A 20,444-nucleotide genomic window follows, 5' to 3' on the forward strand; every position below is an offset into this window, starting at 1 on the left:
TGGTGAATACGAATTTTAAGAAGAGGGAGGAACACAGGGTGACGTACAAGAGTGGAGGAAGATGCACACAGGTAGATTACATCCTATGCAGAAGAGTTGATCTGAAGGAAATTGAAGACTGCAAAGTAGTGGCAGGGGAAAGTGTAGTTAAGCAGCATAGGATGGTGATCTGTAGGATGAAGCTGGAGATCAAGAAGAGGAAGAGAGTGAAGGCACAGCCAAGAATCAAATGGTGAAAGTTGAAAAAGGAAGACTGCAAGGTTGAGCTTATGGAGGAGGTGAGACAGGCACTGGGTGGCAGTGAAGAGTTACCAGACAGCTGGGAAAATACAGCAGATATAGTAAGGGTGACAGCAAGAAGGGTACTTGGCCTGACATCTGTAAAGAGGAAGGAGGAAAAGGAAACCTGGTGGTGGAATGAGGAAATACAGGAGAGTATACAGAGGAAGAGGATGGCAAAGAAGAAGTGGGATAATCAGAGAGATGCAGAAAGCAGACAAGAGTACAAGGAGATAAGGCGCAAGGTGAAGAGAGAGGTGGCGAAGGCTAAAGAAAAGGCGTATGATGAGATGTACGAGAGGTTGGACACTAAGGAGGGAGAAAAGGACCTGTACCAATTGGCTTGACAGAGTGACCAAACAGGGAAAGATGTGCAGCAGGTTAGGGTGATAAGGACAGCTATGAAGAGGATGAAAAATGGAAAGGTCATTGGTCCAGATGACATATCTGTGGAAGCATGGAGGTGTTTAGGAGAGAAGCCAATACAGTTTTTAAACTAGAGTTTTTAATGGAATCTTGGAAAGTGAGAGGATGCCTGAGGAGTGGAGAAGAAGTGTACGGGTGCCAATATTTAAGAATAAGGGGGATATGCAAGACTGTAGTAACTACAGGGGGATAAAATTGATGAGCCACAGCATGAAGTTATGGGAAAGTGTAGTGGAAGCAAAGTTAAGAAGTGAGGTGATGATTAGTGAGCAGCAGTATGGTTTCATGCCAAGAAAGAGCACCACAGACACAATGTTTGCTCTGAGGATGCTGATGGAGAAGTTTAGAGAAGGCCAGAAGGAGTTGCATTGCGTCTTTGTGGACCTGGAGAAAGCATATGACAGGGTGCCTCGAGAGGAGCTGTGGTATTGTATGAGGAAGTCGGGAGTGGCAGAGAAGTAAGTAAGAGCTGTACAGGATATGTAGGAGGGAAGTATGACAGTGGTGAGGTCTGCGGTAGGAGTGACGGATGTATTCAAGTTGGAGGTGGGATTACATCAGGGATCGGCTCTGAGCCCTTTCTTATTTGCAATGGTGATGGACAAGTTGACAGACGAGATTAGACAGGAGTCCCCATGGACTATGATGTTTGCTGATGACATTGTGATCTGTAGTGATAGTAGGGGGCAGGTTGAGGAGACCCTGGAGAGGTGGAAATACGCTCTACAGAGGAGAGGAATGAAGGTCAGTAGGAACAAGACAGAATACATGTGTTTAAATGTGAGGGAGGTCAGTGGTATGGTGAAGATGCAGGGAGTAGAGTTGGCAAAGGTGGATGAGTTTAAATACTTGGGATCAACAATACAGTAGAGGGGATTGTGGAAGAGAGGTGAAAAAGTGTGCAGGCAGGGTGGAATGGGTGGAGAAGAGTGTCAGGAGTAATCTGTGATGGACAGGTATCAGAGTGAAAGGGAGGGTCTACAGGATGGTAGTGTGACCAGCTATGTTATATGGGTTGGAGATGGTGGCACTGACCAGAAAGCAGGAGACACAGCTGGAGGTTGCAGAGTTAAAGATGCTAAGATTTGCACTGGGTGTGATGATGATGGATATGATTAGAGGGTATATTAGAGGGTCAGCTCATGTTGGACGGTTGGGAGACAAAGCCAGAGAGGTGAGATTGCGTTGGTTTGGACATGTGCAGAGGAGAGATACTGGGTATATTGGGAGAAGGATGCTAAGGATTGAGCTGCCAGGGAAGAGGAAAAGAGGAAGGCCTAAGCGAAGATTTGTGGATGTGGTGAGAGAGGACATGCATGTGATGGGTGTAACAGTGTAAGATGCAGAGGACAGAAAGATATGGAAGAAGATGATCTGCTGTGGCAACCCCTAACAGGAGCATCCGAAAGAAAAAGAATGTCAAGCATTGGTTTCTAATTAAGCAACTGGGTTGGAAGGAAAACCTGCAGCCACCGTGGTCCTCCAGGACCGACATTGCCTACCTCCATTCTAAACTATGGAATACAGTAATCCCTCCTCCATCGCGGGGGTTGCGTTCCAGAGCCACCCGCGAAATCAGAAAATCCGCGAAGTAGAAACCATATGTTTATATGGCTATTTTTTTTTTATTTGCTTGAAAGCGCGAGGGTTCTCAAATTGTTAAACAACTAGCGGCTTGATTTTTACGTCGCCACTAGCGTTAGCACACACCAAAAATGGTTAACCTCTCCATCATTGGTTTATGGCCAGGCATAGCCTTCTTCTTCTTCTGGGTAATGTAGGTCCTCTTTGGCATCATCTTCCAGAACAATCTGGTCTCGTCATAGTTGAACACTTGTTGCGGGATGTTGCTTTCGTCCTTCATGAATTCTGTGAAATTTTTCACGAATTCTTTCGCAGCTTCAGTGTTGGAGCTAGCAGCCTCTCCATGCCTTACCACACTATGAATGCCACTTCTCTTGCGAAACATTTCAAACCATTCTCTACTGGCTTTAAATTCCTCACCTTCGCCACTCGTAGAAGGATAGTTGTGCAGCAAATCGCCATGAATCTTCCTGGCTTTCTCGCATAACATCGCCTCGCTTATGATATCCGATGTAAGTTGCTTCTCGTTCAACCACACTAGCAACAGTTTTTCCACCTCTTCCAGCACTTGAGGCCTCTGCTTGGTTAACACTAACTCCTTTTGCAACATCAGCTGCTTTAATGGCCTCTTTCTGCTTTAGAATACAGTAATCCCTCCTCCATCGCGGGGGTTGCGTTCCAGAGCCACCCGCGAAATAAGAAAATCCGCGAAGTAGAAACCATATGTTTATATGGCTATTTTTATATTGTCATGCTTGGGTCACAGATTTGCGCAGAAACACAGGAGGTTGTAGAGAGACAGGAACGTTATTCAAACACTGCAAACAAACATTTGTCTCTTTTTCAAAAGTTTAAATTGTGCTCCATGACAAGACAGAGATGACAGTTCCGTCTCACAATTAAAAGAATGCAAACATATCTTCCTCTTCAAAGGAGTGCGTGTCAGGAGCACAGAATATCACATAGATAGAGAAAACAATCTCTAGCAAACAAATCAATAGGGCTGTTTGGCTTTTAAGTATGCGAAGCACCGCGGCACAAAGCTGTTGAAGGAAGCAGCTCACAGCCCCTCCGTCAGAAGCAGGGAGAGAGAGAGAGAGTTTGTTTTCAGTCAAAAATCAATACGTGCCCTTCGAGCTTTTAAGTATGCGAAGCACCGTGCAGCATGTCGTTTCAGGAAGCAGCTGCACAATAGATAGCAACGTGAAGATAATCTTTCAGCATTTTTAGACGAGCGTCCGTATCGTCTAGGTGTGCGAACAGCCTCCCTGCTCAATCCCCATACGTCAGGATCAGAGAAAGTCAGCGCAAGAGAGAGAGAAAAGTAAGCAATCAAGCTTCTCAGCCATCTGCCAATAGCCTCCCTTGTATGAAATCAACTGGGCAAACCAACTGAGGAAGCATGTACCAGAAATTAAAAGACCCATTGTCCGCAGAAATCCGCGAACCAGCAAAAAATCCGCGATAAATATTTAAATATGCTTACATATAAAATCCGCGATGGAGTGAAGCCGCGAAAGGCGAAGCGCGATATAGCGAGGGATCACTGTACTCATTTATGAACATTTTATTTTCGAATAGTGGGTGCGAATTGCTAACTTGAGAGAGGGAGGTCTAAGTTTTGAGGTCTTAGACCCCTGCTTCTCTTTATGTAGATGAATGGGTGATCCAGCTGTCCACATGCTTAAGACAGTAATATCAGGAGGGGCTTAGTATGAATCAAAAATAGGTGATCTTAAAAAAAAATTGACAGGGTCCTAATATTCTTGTTCAATTTGCTTATTTTCCCCACCACTTGTCTTAATTAATGACAGTTATCTAAAGTCATCTGCAAAATTGGGGAGGAACGCTACTGCCATTATCACAAGCATCAGGAGTATTCCATAGATTCTGATGTAAAGAAACATGAAGGAAAAGTGACACATCTACTAACCCAGTTTCAACTTCCTTTAGAATGGAAGATAACACTCTGGGAGATATCTGACATAATTACTGGTCCTGACATCACTAGCTCCATTTGTTCTGCTTCCTTCAATACTTAAACCCAAGCCTCCCCAGAATGAATATAACCAACTTTCAAGTCAGGCAGATGCTTTCTGACAGCTAGGACTTAGACCTAGATAGATATTAAATGGTGTGCCCCCTGCAGCCTCTTTTTCTGCTTAATTTTCTATATTTTACACTATGCTAAACATAATATATGGAACAGACGACACTTGTGGCTGCATAGCAAAAAAACAAATTTTATTTAACTTCAGAATAAGTAGGCTAATTGAAAACACAGAAAAGCTTTAGAAGCTATTTTTAACAAAACTTAACTCGTTAAATGTAACAATGAAATTTTATTGACCCATTAAATTCCACCCATTCTCTGCTCACTCATATGCAAACAAGGTAGGTTTATCTAGACTGAGACTACAAGATTTTTAACAGTACTTACTGACAAGCTATAAATTGCAAGCACCCAAGACCTGTCTTTAAGTGTTTTGTTAAACTGTTTGCTTGAGGGTTGCTATAAATATTTGTTGCGTCTACTTTGTACCGATTTTTCACTGAAAACATAATTCTATGTAAATGACATTAATGGCAAAGAGATGATCCAAGAAACTAACTTGTTTAGATAAGAAGTGGCTATGTACTTCAAGATGAAAATTTAGTATTCAATATAAAAAAAAAAAAAAAAAAAACTATTTAGACAAAATTAGAAACTGTTTACAGAACCTTTCAAATCTGTAGGTATCATACATTTTAGGCTCAGGACACAGTTTTATCTATTAGAGGTTGTTGATGACCCATGGGACACGTCTACACAAGTAACATAGCAATGCTGTACGCAACTGGAGATGGATGGGTTTTGTTAGTCTGTGGCATTTCATGATGAGTTCTGAGCAAGAAGAGTTTCTGGGGTAGTTTTGTAACAAACAGGATGATAAACGAATATATTATAACAAACAGTGGAATCTGGCGTAGGGAGAGAGTTCCACTTAGTGAAATGAGCATGATGACAGTGAGCTACTATCGACGAGAACACACAATTTAGCTCAAAAACACTCGCCAGTCCTTTTCCACTTAATTCTTTCAGAATAACATCAATTCTACTTTTTGGAAGTTCCTAAAGTCTTACTGTCTATCACACTACTAGAAAATATATTCCATGTGTTTGTGATTCTCTGTGTGAAGAAAAACTTCCTAATGTTTGTTCAGAATTTACCCTTAAGTTTCCAACTGTGTCCCTGTGTTCTTGATGAACTCATTTTAAAATAACAGTCTCGATCCTCTGTACTAATTCCCTTCATAATTTTAAACACTTCAATCATGTCACCTCTTAATCTTTTGCTTAAACTGTATAGGCTCAGTTTTTTTAATCTTTCCTAATAATTCAACCACTATAGCCCTGGAATCAGAGTAGTTGCTTTTCACTGGGCTTTTTCCAACACAGCTATGTCCTTTTTGTAGCTTTATGACCAATACTGTACACAGTACTCCAGATGAGGCAACACCAGCATGTTAACCTAACCTGGACCTGTACTGTCTGGCAGTTGATAGTGTTGAGTCCACTATGACTTCTAAATCCTTCTCATAAGGTGTACCTTTGTTTTTCCAACCTCCCATTGTATATTCAAACATAACATTTTTACTACCAACGTGTAATACTTTATATATACTTAAATTAAATTTCATAAATTTTAAATTAAATTTCATAAATCTGCCCAAGCCTGTATGCTCTCCAAGTCCCTATGTTATGAATCAGTATATTCTAAGTTATCTGCCAATCCACCTAGCTTGGTATCACTGGCAAACTTAACCAGCTTGTTACTTTAATTCCTATCCAAATCATTTATATACACTACCGGGCAAAAGTCATAACACCTCAGTTTTTCCGTTTTTTTCTTCAAATGTAATCAATTGAAATGCAATAAATGACCTAAAATGGTGAAAACGTAAGCAGTAAACTGCCTGAGGTTTAAATTTACAGTTTAGGTTAGCAAAAACTGAAAAAAGGAAATTTCAGAATATTACAAATGGGCCTTCTTCGGGAAACAACTAATATGTTTCAACCTGCAGATGTTCTGCAGTAATTTAATTAAATTAAGCCTTGTAAGTTGAAGCAAACAAACGGTTTGAACATGTGCCCCAACTTCGGTTGATTACTTAAAAACCCTCTGAAGTACTACTTGGACACTATTACACCACAGAAAGTTGTAAATTCTGGTGATAATGGCAAGAAAAATAGCAATTAACAAATGAGAAAGACCATTATTACCCTTAGAAGTACCGTGTTTCCCCGAAAATAAGTCCTAGCATGACTTTTCAAGATGCTCTTAATATAAGCCCTACTCTGAAAATAAGCCATAGTTATGATCCCATGCTTTGGATGAGCAATAAACGCCTACTGCTACCGTATGTACACAGATGAACAGGAAATACCGGTATTTTGACCCCAAACAAAATGAGTGCAAAAAGAAAGAGCTATTCTGTTGAGTACAAGAAAGGAATTGTGGATGAGTCCCAGGGCAAAAAATTTACTGCTTTCTGCAAAGAGAAGTTGGATATCCAAATGCACTACGAGCAGGCTACATGGACAAGAGGTGCTCATTTAAGGAAAGCTCTATTGCGAGACATGAGAGATTGGGGCCAATTGTTCTAATGGAAATGGAGTCGCAAGAAATTCATAATGGAATTCGGGGTTTGGAGAGTTATGATGATGTTCCAGAAGATGACAACATGACTGTATTTGAATAAATGTAGATTTTTGTTCAAATATTCTAGGGGGTTGTGCCCCCGGCTCGCTCTGCTTGCCAGCTACTTTGTGTTTCTGCCACTCGCATTGTGAAGGGGGAGCTGCACACACGCCAAGGAGACGCAGTCGGATCAGCCGCTGTCTTACTGCTGCCGAGCTGTGTGTTCTGCTTGTCACGCTACGTGTCAATCATTTAGAAGCCTGTGCAGCAGCTGTCATTTTGTCTCACTGCCTTGTCTTGCGGGTCATTAAAGAAAATCACGTATCATCTCCTTCGAAGCCTTCCAAGATTTTATTTTTTTTTTTTTTTTATAATAGAGAGAAATGTAGATTTTTATTCAAGAATAAATGTAGATTGTTGTTCATGGAAAAACAACACATCCCCTGAAAATAAGCCCTAGCAAGTCTTTTGGAGGAAAAATTAATATAATACAGTAATCCCTCCTCCATCGCGGGGGTTGCGTTCCAGAGCCACCCGCGAAATAGGAAAATCCGCGAAGTAGAAACCATATGTTTATATGGTTATTTTTAGAATGTCATGCTTGGGTCACAGATTTGCGCAGAAACACAGGAGGTTGGAGAGAGACAGGAACGTTATTCAAACACTGCAAACAAACATTTGTCTCTTTTTCAAAAGTTTAAACTGTGCTCCATGACAAGACAGAGATGACAGTTCTGTCTCACAATTAAAAGAATGCAAACATATCTTCCTTTTCACAGGAGTGCAAAGCAAGCAGTCAAAAAAAAAAATCAATAGGGCTTTTAAGTATGCGAAGCACCGCCGGTACAAAGCTGTTGAAGGCGGCAGCTCACACCCCCTCTGTCAGGAGCAGGAAGAGAGAGGAAGAGAGAGAGAGAGAGAGATAGAGAGAGACAGATAAAAAAAATCAATACGTGCCCTTTGAGCTTTTAAGTATGCGAAGCTCCATGCAGCATGTCCTTCAGGAAGCAGCTGCACACAGCCCCCCTGCTCACACCCCCCTACGTCAGGGCAAGAGAGAGAGAGAGAGAGAGAGAGAGAAAGTAAGCTGGATAGCTTCTCAGCCATCTGCCAATAGCGTCCCTTGTATGAAATCAACTGGGCAAACCAACTGAGGAAGCATGTACCAGAAATTAAAAGACCCATTGTCCGCAGAAACCCGCGAAGCAGCGAAAAATCCGCGATATATATTTAAATATGCTTACATATAAAATCCGCGATGGAGTGAAGCCGCGAAAGGCGAAGCGCGATATAGCGAGGGATCACTGTATATACTATTTTCAGGGAAAAATGGCATCAGTGGGTACGGTGTCATTCACAATCCAAAGGCAATTGAAAACTGGAAGAAAATCTAGTAAGAAGAGATCTGGATGTCTCAAAGTCACAACCCAATCAGAAGACAAGTTTCAAGCACAGCTTAACAGTGATTAAAAAAGCAAGTCTCAGTTTTTACTGTGAAGAGAAGACTTTGTACTGCAGGATTGACAGGGCAACTAGCAGTAAGTAAGCCATTCCTTAAAAAGACAAAATAGGGCCTTGAAATACTGTCTGTGGACTACTGGAGACTGGAAGAAAGTCTTATGGACCGATAAATCAAAATTTGAAATCTTCCATTTGTCACGCCGGGGTTTTCGTAAGCTGTCAGGTTGGTAAAAGGATGGTTCTTCACAGAGTGAAACCAACTGTCAAACACGAAGGAAGTGTGAATCAAAAGGGTTATCACATGTTTGGCTGATTATCAATAAATGCTGGCTACTTTGATGAATCAAAAATTTGAACAACATTTTGTCAAGTGATTTGTTAAATTATTTTTTTTTGCCATTGTTTAGTTGTTCTATGCCTCGATTTTACAAAATATTAAGACATTAAACTGCTTGCATTTACATAAAAACATGAGGCATTTAGAGGCATTCTAAATTCTTTTTACCAGAAGTATATATTTATAATTGCAGCAGCCCTAGTACTGACCCCTGTGGAACACCACTCTTAATGTTAGTTAATTCTGGTAGGGTTCCTCACCATGTTTGCACTAATCTACAAACATCCTCAACTCTTCACTTCTTTTAGTTTGATGCCCAACCTCTCATGTGACACTTTATCAAATGCTTTCTGAAAGTCAAGATAAATACTATCATATGCTCTGCTATGATTATATCCTTTTGGTGCTTCCTCATAGAATTCCAGCACGTTGGTAAAACAACATGACCTCCCTTATCTGAACCCATGCTGAAGGTTCCCTCTTCTGAACCCATGCTGTCTAAAAAAAACCTGTTCTTGCCATGTACTGCTCAGTCTTGTGGTAAAGTGAAGATCCACGGCTGACTGCCATTTTAAATTAATAAATTGCCACACTCGCGGCTTTAAGGATGGGGGAGTGATAGCATGGCAAGAGCGGTTCCCATGTACGACATGGGTGGTCCAGCACTTAGATGCACAGGTGCGGAATTGGCCGTAGCCGTAATTGGGGCCGGGAGATGATAATCGTCACAGCTATGCCACATCCCCATTTTAAAAGGACACACAAGGCTGGGATGGCAGCTGGGGTCGCTCCAGCATTAGCATCCTTGCCGTTGGGGACCCGAGTCTCGGTCTGGTGATGGAGCCTTTACGTAGCCGTGGGAGGGAAAGTGACTTGCAAAAGGTTAGCTGCGCCTGCAGATTGGGAGACTCCTTTTCTGCAAGGTCCTTGAGGGATTAGCACGGAAGCCGCTAGTCAAATGAAGGAAAAAGGCACCGGGTTTTAGAAAGAACCATTCCTGCCGATAGATTTTAACCTCCACTTTTTGCACGTTTAACTAGTTTATTTATTTATTAACACTGAGCACTGCACTTTGTACACTTTGTTTGACTTATATTTTGATAAAAGCATGTTTGCACTTTGCTCCATCCCGTTGATTGGTGTATTTTGTCCCCACCTGCCAGCTCATCCGGTTATGTTATTGACAGTGGCGGGTTCAAGAGGTTCTCAAAACTGGAAAGGGAGCATGGAGCAGGGCCTGCACCGTCACAAAGCTTTCCCTTAATAATTCCTTCCATTAATTTTCCTCTGAGGCACGTTAAGCTTACTGGTCTATAGTTGCCTGGATCTGCCCAGTCAACCTTTCTATATAATGGGATAATATATGCCATTTTCCAGTCTTTTGGAATTTCCCCAGTGTGAAGTGACTTCCTAAACATGTGTGTCAATGGTTTATATACAGTGGGTACGGAAAGTATTCAGACCCCCTTCAATTTTTCACTCTTTGTTATATTGCAGCCATTTGCTAAAATCATTTAAATTAATTTTTTCCTCATTAATGTACACACAGCACCCCATATTGACAGACAAAAAAAAGAATTTTTGAAATTGTTGCAGATTTATTAAAAAAGAAAAACTGAAATATCACATGGTCCTAAGTATTCAGACCCTTTGCTCAGTATTTAGTACAAGCACCCTTTTGAGCTAATACAGCCATGAGTCTTCTTGGGAAAGATGCAACACGTTTTTCACACCTGGATTTGGGGATCCTCTGCCATTCCTCCTTGCAGATCCTCTCCAGTTCTGTCAGGTTGGATGGTAAACGTTGGTGGACAGCCATTTTTAGGTCTCTCCAGAGATGCTCAATTGGGTTTAAGTCAGGGCTCTGCCTGGGCCATTCAAGAACAATCAGAGTTGTTGTGAAGCCACTCCTTCGTTATTTTAGCTGTGTGCTTAGGGTCATTGTCTTGTTGGAAGGTAAACCTTCGGCCCAGTCTGAGGTCCTTAGCACTCTAGACAAGGTTTTTGTCCAGGATATCCCTGTACTTGGCCGCATTCATCTTTCCCTCGATTGCAACCAGTCGTCCTGTCCCTGCAGCTTATAAACACCCCCACAGCATGATGCTGCCACCGCCATGCTTCACTGTGGGGACTGTATTGGACAAGTGATGAGCAGTGCCTGGTTGTCTCCACACATACCGTTTAGAATTAAGGCCAAAAAGTTCTATCTTGGTCTCATCAGACCAGAGAATCTTATTTCTCACCATCTCAAGAGTCCTTCAGGTGTCTTTTAGCAAACTCCATGCGGGCTGTCATGTGTCTTGCACTGAGGAGAGGCTTCCAACAGACCACTCTGCCATAAAGCCCTGACTGGTGGAGGGCTGCAGTGATGGTTGACTTTCTACAACTTTCTCCCATCTCCTGACTGCATCTCTGGAGCACAGCCAAAGTGATCTTTGGGTTCTTCTTCACCTCTCTCACCAAGGCTCTTCTCCCCCGGTAGCTCAGCTTGGCCGGACGGCCAGCTCTAGGAAGGGTTCTGGTCATCCCAAACGTCTTCCATTTAAGGAGTATGGAGGCCACTGTGCTCTTGGGAACCTTAAGTGCAGCAGAAATTTTTTTGTAACCTTGGCCAGATCTGTGCCTTGCCACAATTCTGTCTCTGAGCTCTTCAGGCAGTTCCTTTGACCTCATGATTCTCATTTGCTCTGACATGCATTGTGAGCTGTAAGGTCTTATATAGACAGCTGTGTGGCTTTCCTAATCAAGTCCAATCAGTATAATCAAACACAGCTGGACTCAAATGAAGGTGATCTCAAGGATGATCAGAAGAAATGGAAAGCACCTGAGTTAAATATATGAGTGTCACAGCAAAGGGTCTGAATAGTTAGGACCATGTGATTTTTCAGTTTTTCTTTTTTAATAAATCTGCAACAATTTCAAAAATTCTTTTTTTTTGTCTGTCAATATGGGGTGCTGTGTGTACATTAATGAGGAAAAAAATTAATTTAAATGATTTTAGCAAATGGCTGCAATATAACAGAGTGAAAAATTGAAGGGGGTCTGAATACTTTCCGTACCCACTGTATGTACTCTCTAACCTCCTTAAGAACTCAAAGATAAATATCTGGTCTTCTGATTTTCTTAATTTCAGACTAATCTAAGCAATACTTCTCCCTATACAATTTCCAAATCACTCAGTACCTCCTTAGTAGTCCTTTTTACTACTGGAAGGTTATACACTTTCTCAAATGTGAAGACCTCAGAAAAATCCAACTTTAGAGCATCTGCTATTTCACTGTGTTTTTATAATTTTCCGTTACTATTCGTGATGCACTTCACCTCGTCCTTGACTGTTCTATTACTACTAAAATACTAAAAGAATCTTTTTGGGCCATCTTTCACCTCATCTGCTATATTCCTTTCTAATTGCCTTTAAGCCTTTCTAATATCTTTTTAATAGTTGCCCTCAAGTTCTCATACTCCCTGCAACTCATATACACATTATACAGCTGTTTTTTATTAAATCACTACTTTTTTTTTTTTTTATTTACTACTAATTTCAAATTTAGGGATGTACCTGTCCTGCATTATATGTATAACAATTTTAAACCTGTTCCACTGTTCTTTGACTGTCTTCATACCTAAAACCTTATCCCAGTCTATCCACCTTAGGACAAAGTTTGAACAGATGGAGCAAAGTCTATCAGTTAAATTGAACAGTTTTGGTTTTTGCATTTGCACACTTCCAGAACACTGAGAACCATATTATATTATGGTCATTTGACCCTAGTGGTTTCATCACCTCTACACCCTCAATTCTATCCTGATTATTACAAAATTCTAAATCTAAATAGGCTTCCCCCTGCATTGATGTGTTAACATTCTGTGTTAAAAAAACAGTCACTGGTTACTTCTAAAAACTCCTGCTCTTGTGCTCCACTATTTGCAATGTTATTCCAGTTAAAATGTGGGTAGTTAAAGATCCCCTTGACTATAATATCCCCCTGTAAACTTGCCTTTTTAATATTACTAAAAAGATTTACCTTAAAATTACCGTCTGCATTGGCAGGTCTATAAAACACTCCTAAAATAAGGCCACTTTCCCTAAAGCATTCCAGACAAAGTCAAATGTCCTCATTAAGGTGGGGCTCATCATCCTATTCTGTTTGACATAAACAGCAACCCCACCTGCTTTTCTATTCTGTCTGTCCTTCCTAAAAATGTGCATACCTCTATATTATACTCATCCAATCTTTTTAATTTTGCCAGGTTTATGTTATTGATATAAATATAACTATGGTATGTTACAACTCAAATTCACCTGTATTACTTTTGATACTTCTAGCATTAAGGCAAGCTATTTTTAACACTTTACTCTTTTTACTTTTACATTTAAACATTGGGTTAGACTTTACATTACTATGTATTTTTACTTTTACACTATTGCTTATCCCTTCACTTAAAGTTTTAAACCCGGCCTATCCTAAACTCCCTGCCCTCAATTTCCCTAGTTTAAACAATCCTCGATTAACCAACTCATACACTACCCCAACACATTTCTGCCCCTCTAGTTCAAATGTAATCCATAACCCATCTGTTATAAAAGGACCTACACCAAGATTTGAGCCACACATTAAGCCTTCTAATTTACCAGGATGGGTGTGTGCCACAGGCAGAAGTTTGGAGAAGACTTACCTTATCAGATCTGCTTCTCAGCATAGCACCTAACTCTTTAAATGTGGATCGCAGAACGGATACACTACTCCTGTGTGTGTCATTTGTTCTACTGGGCACTTAAAAGTGTGAAGTAGGTCCAGGTGATTGCATTTTCTTTAAGGAAAACTGTCAAACAATCTTAAATAATTAAATGTAAATTTTCAGATTGAATTTTTTTTGAGTCTAGGCTGTTTTGCTATCATTTGCTAACACACGTGAAGTCAGCCTGTATGAAACCCTGACTATATTTCGGTCAACATGCTGTGGTGGTACAGTATACTCTTTAGCTGGGTCGCATCAGATTCACCAAAAAAGAAAGGAATTTTTCTTTCCACCCATGTCACTAAAAAAAAAAAGTCATTTATAAACATTACTTAACCCATGTAGCTTGTAGTGATGGGTGAGAAACATTTTAATGTCATGTTTTGATGCAATTTAAAAGCATGAAATATCAAAAACCTCTACAAAAAAATGTCACTACACATAATCAATGCCAAGTCATGCAGTCGCATATTCAAAATATGCAAGATGCATGCATTTCTTGCTAAATATTGTTAAATCAATCCCTCTTGTAACAACACTAGTCTACAACCCGAAAGAGCCCTAGCACGCAACATCCCCCACCCCCAGAAAACACAAGGCTGGCCAAAGAAACACTTTGCAAGTAACAATAATGCTTTCAAATGAAACAATATTTAAACACCACAGACAACTGTGGGTACTTGTTTTTGATGTAGCTTTGTTTGACAACTTTACAAAACAGACTAAAAAGGTAACCACACCTGCTGCTCCAGATTCCTGGCTGTAGCTGAGAGATGAAGACCGTATTGTTCTCAAACGAAGACTCTGTGCCCTCTGCTGGCGGGCTGCATCACAGGTTTGGTTTGGATGCCATATCTGTTTACAATGGTAGCAGAATTCTGTGCCACATCCCTCTCGGCCACAAGTTATTTTGGGACAACTTGCACATCCAAAAGCTATAACTGCATACCTACAAAAGAATTTTTTTTAAAACATCAAGAATGATATGTAAAACACAGAATCATTATGTTATAGAAAGTAAATTACTGCAAAAAATATATAATATTAAATATTAAACAATGCCTTTAAACTTTTTAGAACTCCAGGATACCTGCATCATTCTAGTAATGGATTATTTTTATTTTGTTATGAAAAAGACAGTAATACTTATTTTCATTTAAGTGGACTCACAAATAACACTTAAAGATTAAAGCGAGTAACAGAAACCAAAAACAGATTTCTAAATATACCAAAATGTCCAGATATGTACAATAAGACCATGTCAATTTAGCAATTGAACACAATGCACTTGCACAGTTTTGTAATGTCACATCTTAGCACCTCAAAAACAAAAATCACATGCGCACAATTCCTTATGTTTGTCAGGTAATTAATTGAAAGTTCACTGCTACTAATATGAACCTATATTTTATCAGAAGCCAGGCAAGACCTGTAGGTTGAAAAAATGCAACAAACTGTACCTTATTGCCAGGCAATATACTAGGAATATTTCCTGTCTAAATGACTGCAGGCCATTGTCACGGACATTTAAAATAATGGGAGACATTTCAACATCTGGTGGCTCTCCACTACATGTTGCAGTATTTAGACTCCCCTGCTACTTGAAATAATGGGATCTTTATCATTGATTTTAGTTTGCCATTAAACACATTTATGGCAGAGAATCCCCATGGCAAACCACCAATTATGTACATGGACTACACTACGTCTCTGGATCTCTGACTTTCTAAGGAACATGTGCCACAATGTGAAGCTGGGAGAACATGTCAGGGTTTCTGACCTTGAGCAAACAGCCCACCTATCACTCATTAATCCACACTCCACGGCTTCTTACATCTCCTCTTCTTCTATAGCAATTACTGCATCTCCTGTGACATATCTGTAAAGCTTAAGTTTACTGATAACATCACCCTGAATGGCCTGGTCACAGACAGAATTCGAGATGGCTCAGATGTCAATTTCAGTATGACCCGCTAATTTTGCATCTACGAGATTAACCCACTACATGATGTATGATGGGAGAGATTTGCCTTATTCATCCAAATCTAAACAAATGTATGACCAATGTTACAGGTTTCAAATGCTGATTAAATAAATTATTATGGAATGATACATAGATATATGCAAGTCTGGCATCCCTCGAAGGCTGTACCCAATTATATGCCCAATGGGACCAGTGACAGGCACCAACTCTCAGCAACCCTGAACTGGATATGCTGGTCAGAAAATGGATGGTTGGACAAACAACCATAGATATGTTCATAACAATCCGAGGATTAATGAAAAGCTTCAGTTCTGTTATCACAGCTATGAACGGCACTGTGTTAAAAGAGAAATAATCTTGTCACCTGCGCAGCTCACACACTCATGCACAAACTACATTTTTTATTTCTCCACCATTTCTATAATAGCATAAATTGGCAAAAGATTACAGTATATTCAGAATTCCGCTGCTCGTTTACTTACACACATTAAAAAATCTGCTCACATCACTCCTGTCCTCTATGATTTGCATTGGTTACCAGTTCCTTCAAGAATCAAATATAAAATAATTCTTCTCACTTTTAAAGCACTTCATGGTTTAGCCCCTCCCTCTGTCTGAGGTGCTGCTTCCTTACACTCCTGCCTGTGCATTAAGATCATTTGACGCTAACTTACTCACTGTACCTAATACAGGTTAGTAACTATGGGTGGCAGAGCATTCAGTGTGATAGCCCCTAAAATTTGTAATGCTCTTCTACTTAGCCTTTCATTTCAAACTCCTGTTAAAAACACATCTTTTCAATGAGTTTTATTAATTTTCTTGTATGTCATTTCTACTGTCTTGTTAATATGTTTATTGAATTGTAAAGTGTCCTTCAGTGAATGAAAGGCACTACATAAATAAAAATGTTTTTTTTTTTGTTTTTTTACTTGAAAGCACACTGGGCTTATTCCACTATATGAAATTAAAGCAGGTAGGAATTTAAGCCCTGCAGACAATGAGTAAGGAAACAGCTGAAGATAGCTACAGCCATGCTGTGAGGAATATGACGTTCAAAAAGCAAACTACTATGTAAAGGTTTTAGATCACCAAGAAAAAAAACAGCTAGTTATCTGGGGATCAAGCGCTTGTATGCTCACGTGTACATAATGTTTGAATAAATATTTACTGCATGAAGTAAACAGTAGCAAGATTTTGCTTTTATTTCCAAAACAACTATGCTTGAGGAATCACAGTGAGTCCATGCATTAGTTAAATTACACAAACTCCATGACCCACTCACCAGCACTGTCAAATTAACCAAAAAATAAGGTTAAAAATAAGTAAATATTTGGATGTAATCAAACTTAGGTTAACAATTCTTGTTGTTACAGTTTTATATTTTAAAATTATGGCAATGTCTAGCGAGGCAGTCACAATATGAACAAACACAAACAACTCGGGTAACTGTTATTTAAATATAAGCCATTAAAATGTTGAGCAGTTGTACCCTATAAAAGGGACGCTGTTCATAGAAATCTTGTTTTCAGTCTAGTACAGATGCCTGGGGAAACCAAATCTTAAATTATTTCACCAATCTGGCACTGAAGCACTGTTCCTCACCCAAATCTCTCAACACTTCCTACAGAGGTGTCCTGTGCCTTCACAAAAGTTATTTTCCCTGGCCTTTACTGCACCCCATCTTCTCATTCCTCAGAGATGTATTTGCAGCAGCCAGACATGTTAGAATATGTTTGGCTGGTGACTGAAAAATTACATTGGACCAACAGACACTGCTTGCCTGGTTTAATTCTTATTTATCAAATCATTACCAGTATGTACAGAAATGTGCTGACAGTACTCCATCAATATACTCTAAGTTACTGTGATATTTACTGTTTTCACTTTACATGCTTCCAGTGGGGACAATTATTAGCAAACAGCATTAATAATCACTCATATGCAGATGACACCCAATTATACCTTTCCTTTAGACCAAATGGCAATTCTTCAATGCTGTCCTTAATTGTGTCAGTGACTTAAAGGAGTGGATGGACGAGAACTACTTGTCTCTGAATACAAAAAGAAATGTTAGTTAATGGAGGGAATGATGCTAACTGCAAGAACATTCCGTCACTCTTCAACTCAGAATCTGCACACAATTTAAGCATTATTTTTGACAACAGCATGTCATTTAAAACACACACTTAAAAACATGTTTTGGATAGTTTTGATTTAAGAATGTTGGAAGATTAAGACGGTTTTCTAAATATGCAAGATATTGAGAAATTAATTCATGCATTATTTCTAGCAAGATTGAATACTTCAATTCAATTCACTGGCTGTTCTAATAGATCCTAACGCAGATTGCACTTAATTCTCAAAATGCTGCTGTAAGAATTACACTAAGAAATTACAAACACAAAACTCCACTTTTCAAATCCTTACACTGGCTTCCCATTTAAGCTTAGGGATGATTTCAAAATCCACCTTTTAACTTATACAGCCTTCTGGCTAAGGCCCCGCTTACTTACCTGAACCTATCTTTACTTACAAACCAGAGCGTACACTGAAATCAAGACGCCAGCCTACTTAAGATCCCAAGGATTAATAAAATACCAGTGAGAGGTTGCTCTTTTAGTTACAAGGCCCCAAAGCTGTGGAATGTTCTGCCCTCTAATATACCAGATGTCTCTTCACCCTTAGCTTTTAAATCAAGGCTGAAGACTTGACTTTATTCTAACATTCCCTGACTAGAGCTGCTAACTGGCTATGAACAGTAACTCTGTCTGTATGGGATCTCTCTGTTCAGTTTGTTTTCTCGCAATCTGTATATGGCACTTCGTGCCACTGCTATACTGCCAGGCTGCACTCCTGCGTATGGAAAAGTCATCCTGGATAAAGCAGCATTGGAATCATTGGATGGAAAGATTCTCTCATCAGATTGGACAGCCAGCCCAGATTCCACTATAGAAGATGCAGGTCGGGATAGGCAGCCAGTTGGCAGAGTTTTGATCTCCTACTATTGTCAACTAGTTTATCAAGTAATTAATGGATTTGTGTGTACCAGTTCTGTACTTACGTATTGGTATAATCTATACTTATATTTTGACAAAGGATTTTTCACAGTATTCTGCAAATGCACTCAATGAAGAGTACAATAGTAAATATGTTGTATTGCACTGTATTGTTTGAAGCAAAGGACACCAGCTCAGAGCTACACCTTAACTGGGGCAAGGTGAGCAACCTGGCTAGGGTAGAAACCTACTTTCTTAAATATCTACTTTTACTGGCACAAGTAACATTCTCCAGTTAACATTTGGCAAAATTCTATGATGTCATTGAACTGCACAAAACAAAAATGATAAGCCACTGAGATACCGAAAACAAGCTGAAGCCTGTGATAACATATTCATAAAACACAGGAAAATTAAGTCCTTCATGTGCTCTGAAGTAACATTCATACCCTTTTTACATCCTCGACTTGAGCTCTGGATGATTTGTGGTATGAACACTGACCCCTGTGTCACCAGATCACAATGTTTCAACATATCCATAGCAAATAGATTAGTTTTTACCTAACAGACACTTTATCTGTATGTTTCTGTTACCAAATTGCATGCAGCACACTCTTCAGCTTGGCTGAGTGCACGGTTATATAGGTTAATAAAAACGAAAATGAAGAACAAAAAATAAATAACAATTTCATATGCTGATACAAAACTAACCAAACTAAAAGAAAAAACATTAAATGAAATTACTAGCATATCTGAAAGACTAACCGAAATAAAATAATTTACAAAAAATGTTTTCATTTTTCATCACAGCTAGACTTATGCATGGCATAGCTTGAGCTGCAGTGGCCCAAAACTAATCAAAATTACGGATGCACCAATACCATTTTTCTCAGACAGAGTACGACTACTGGCACCCGCTTTTTAGTATTCACTGATCCCAATACATACACCACTGAAGTGAGACTAAAGGCTATAAGATATTATTCATGTCTATCAACTGTCAACTTCACTGTCAAAACTCAGCTTGGAAAGAAAATTAAAAATTGAACAAATAACTCAAAGTAGAGTACAATTACATAGACTAGATTACAACATCATTGTTAACATGTCTTAAATTTCACAGAAAAAAAAAAACATCAAAAAATCACACGTACACAATGTATGTAAACCAACCAACTTTGCTTCAAGTCTTTCAACATGGGATGTAATAATACAACAGCATTCACAGGAATTTTGCTAAACATAACAAGAACATTTCTTTTACTGGTAACCCATTTTTTAAGGTAGCTAGATCAGTGGCATAGAAGTAAACAGGCCAAAAGTCAATGAGGAACGCCTGATACTGGATAGGTCAAAGCCATCGGACCTTACTTTTACTATAGGTTAGCGTTCCCGAAATCTATTTTCTTATTTATTTTGTCTTTTTTCTCTTTCTTCATTATGTAAAGCACTTTGAGCTACATCATTTGTATGAAAATGTGCTATATAAATAAATGTTGTTGACTCTTTTGGGAAGGAAAAGTGTTCCTTTTGATGAACAGAAGCATCTCTGTGTGTTCAGCTGTAAGCTTGATTCTGTTTTGATTAACAATATGTGACAGTGTTCACTACTGCACGGGCTTGAAAGATATTTCCTTGACATCCGAGACAAAGCGGTGAACCACACAGTGTTAAATGACCAATACTTCAGTGGTTTGTCTGAATGAGAAACTGTGGTCTCTCCCAGTTATGTTTCCAGTTGTATAGCAGCCGCTACTGGAACACAGCTCATTGATGCTGCTGCATGTTCATCTACAATCTCATTAAACAAATGCTCCAAAACTACTACTCAGGAAGTTCCTTTCAAGGACTTTTGGCAGGCGTTTCCGCATAATCCTGTCCAGCTGAATCTAGGCCACGCAATTCCTGCAATGTCAGGAATGCTGTCAATTTGACCTCAGTGGCTGTATTGATGT

At 39.5% G+C, this 20,444-nt stretch overlaps 1 protein-coding gene across 2 annotated transcripts in view; it reads right to left on the bottom strand.

The window, feature by feature from the left end:
• The window catches only part of rnf19a (ring finger protein 19A, RBR E3 ubiquitin protein ligase), a 121,776-nt gene that overhangs the window by 47,083 nt on the left and 54,249 nt on the right, over nucleotides 1-20,444 (bottom strand). For both annotated transcript variants that reach the window (XM_028817646.2, XM_028817645.2), the window contains exon 3: nucleotides 14,250-14,458. In XM_028817646.2, coding sequence (XP_028673479.1) covers nucleotides 14,250-14,458 — 209 coding nt within the window. The remainder of the gene's footprint in view (nucleotides 1-14,249; nucleotides 14,459-20,444) is intronic.

Source organism: Erpetoichthys calabaricus, chromosome 13 (assembly GCF_900747795.2).
Source record: "Erpetoichthys calabaricus chromosome 13, fErpCal1.3, whole genome shotgun sequence".
NCBI lineage: Eukaryota > Metazoa > Chordata > Cladistia > Polypteriformes > Polypteridae > Erpetoichthys > Erpetoichthys calabaricus.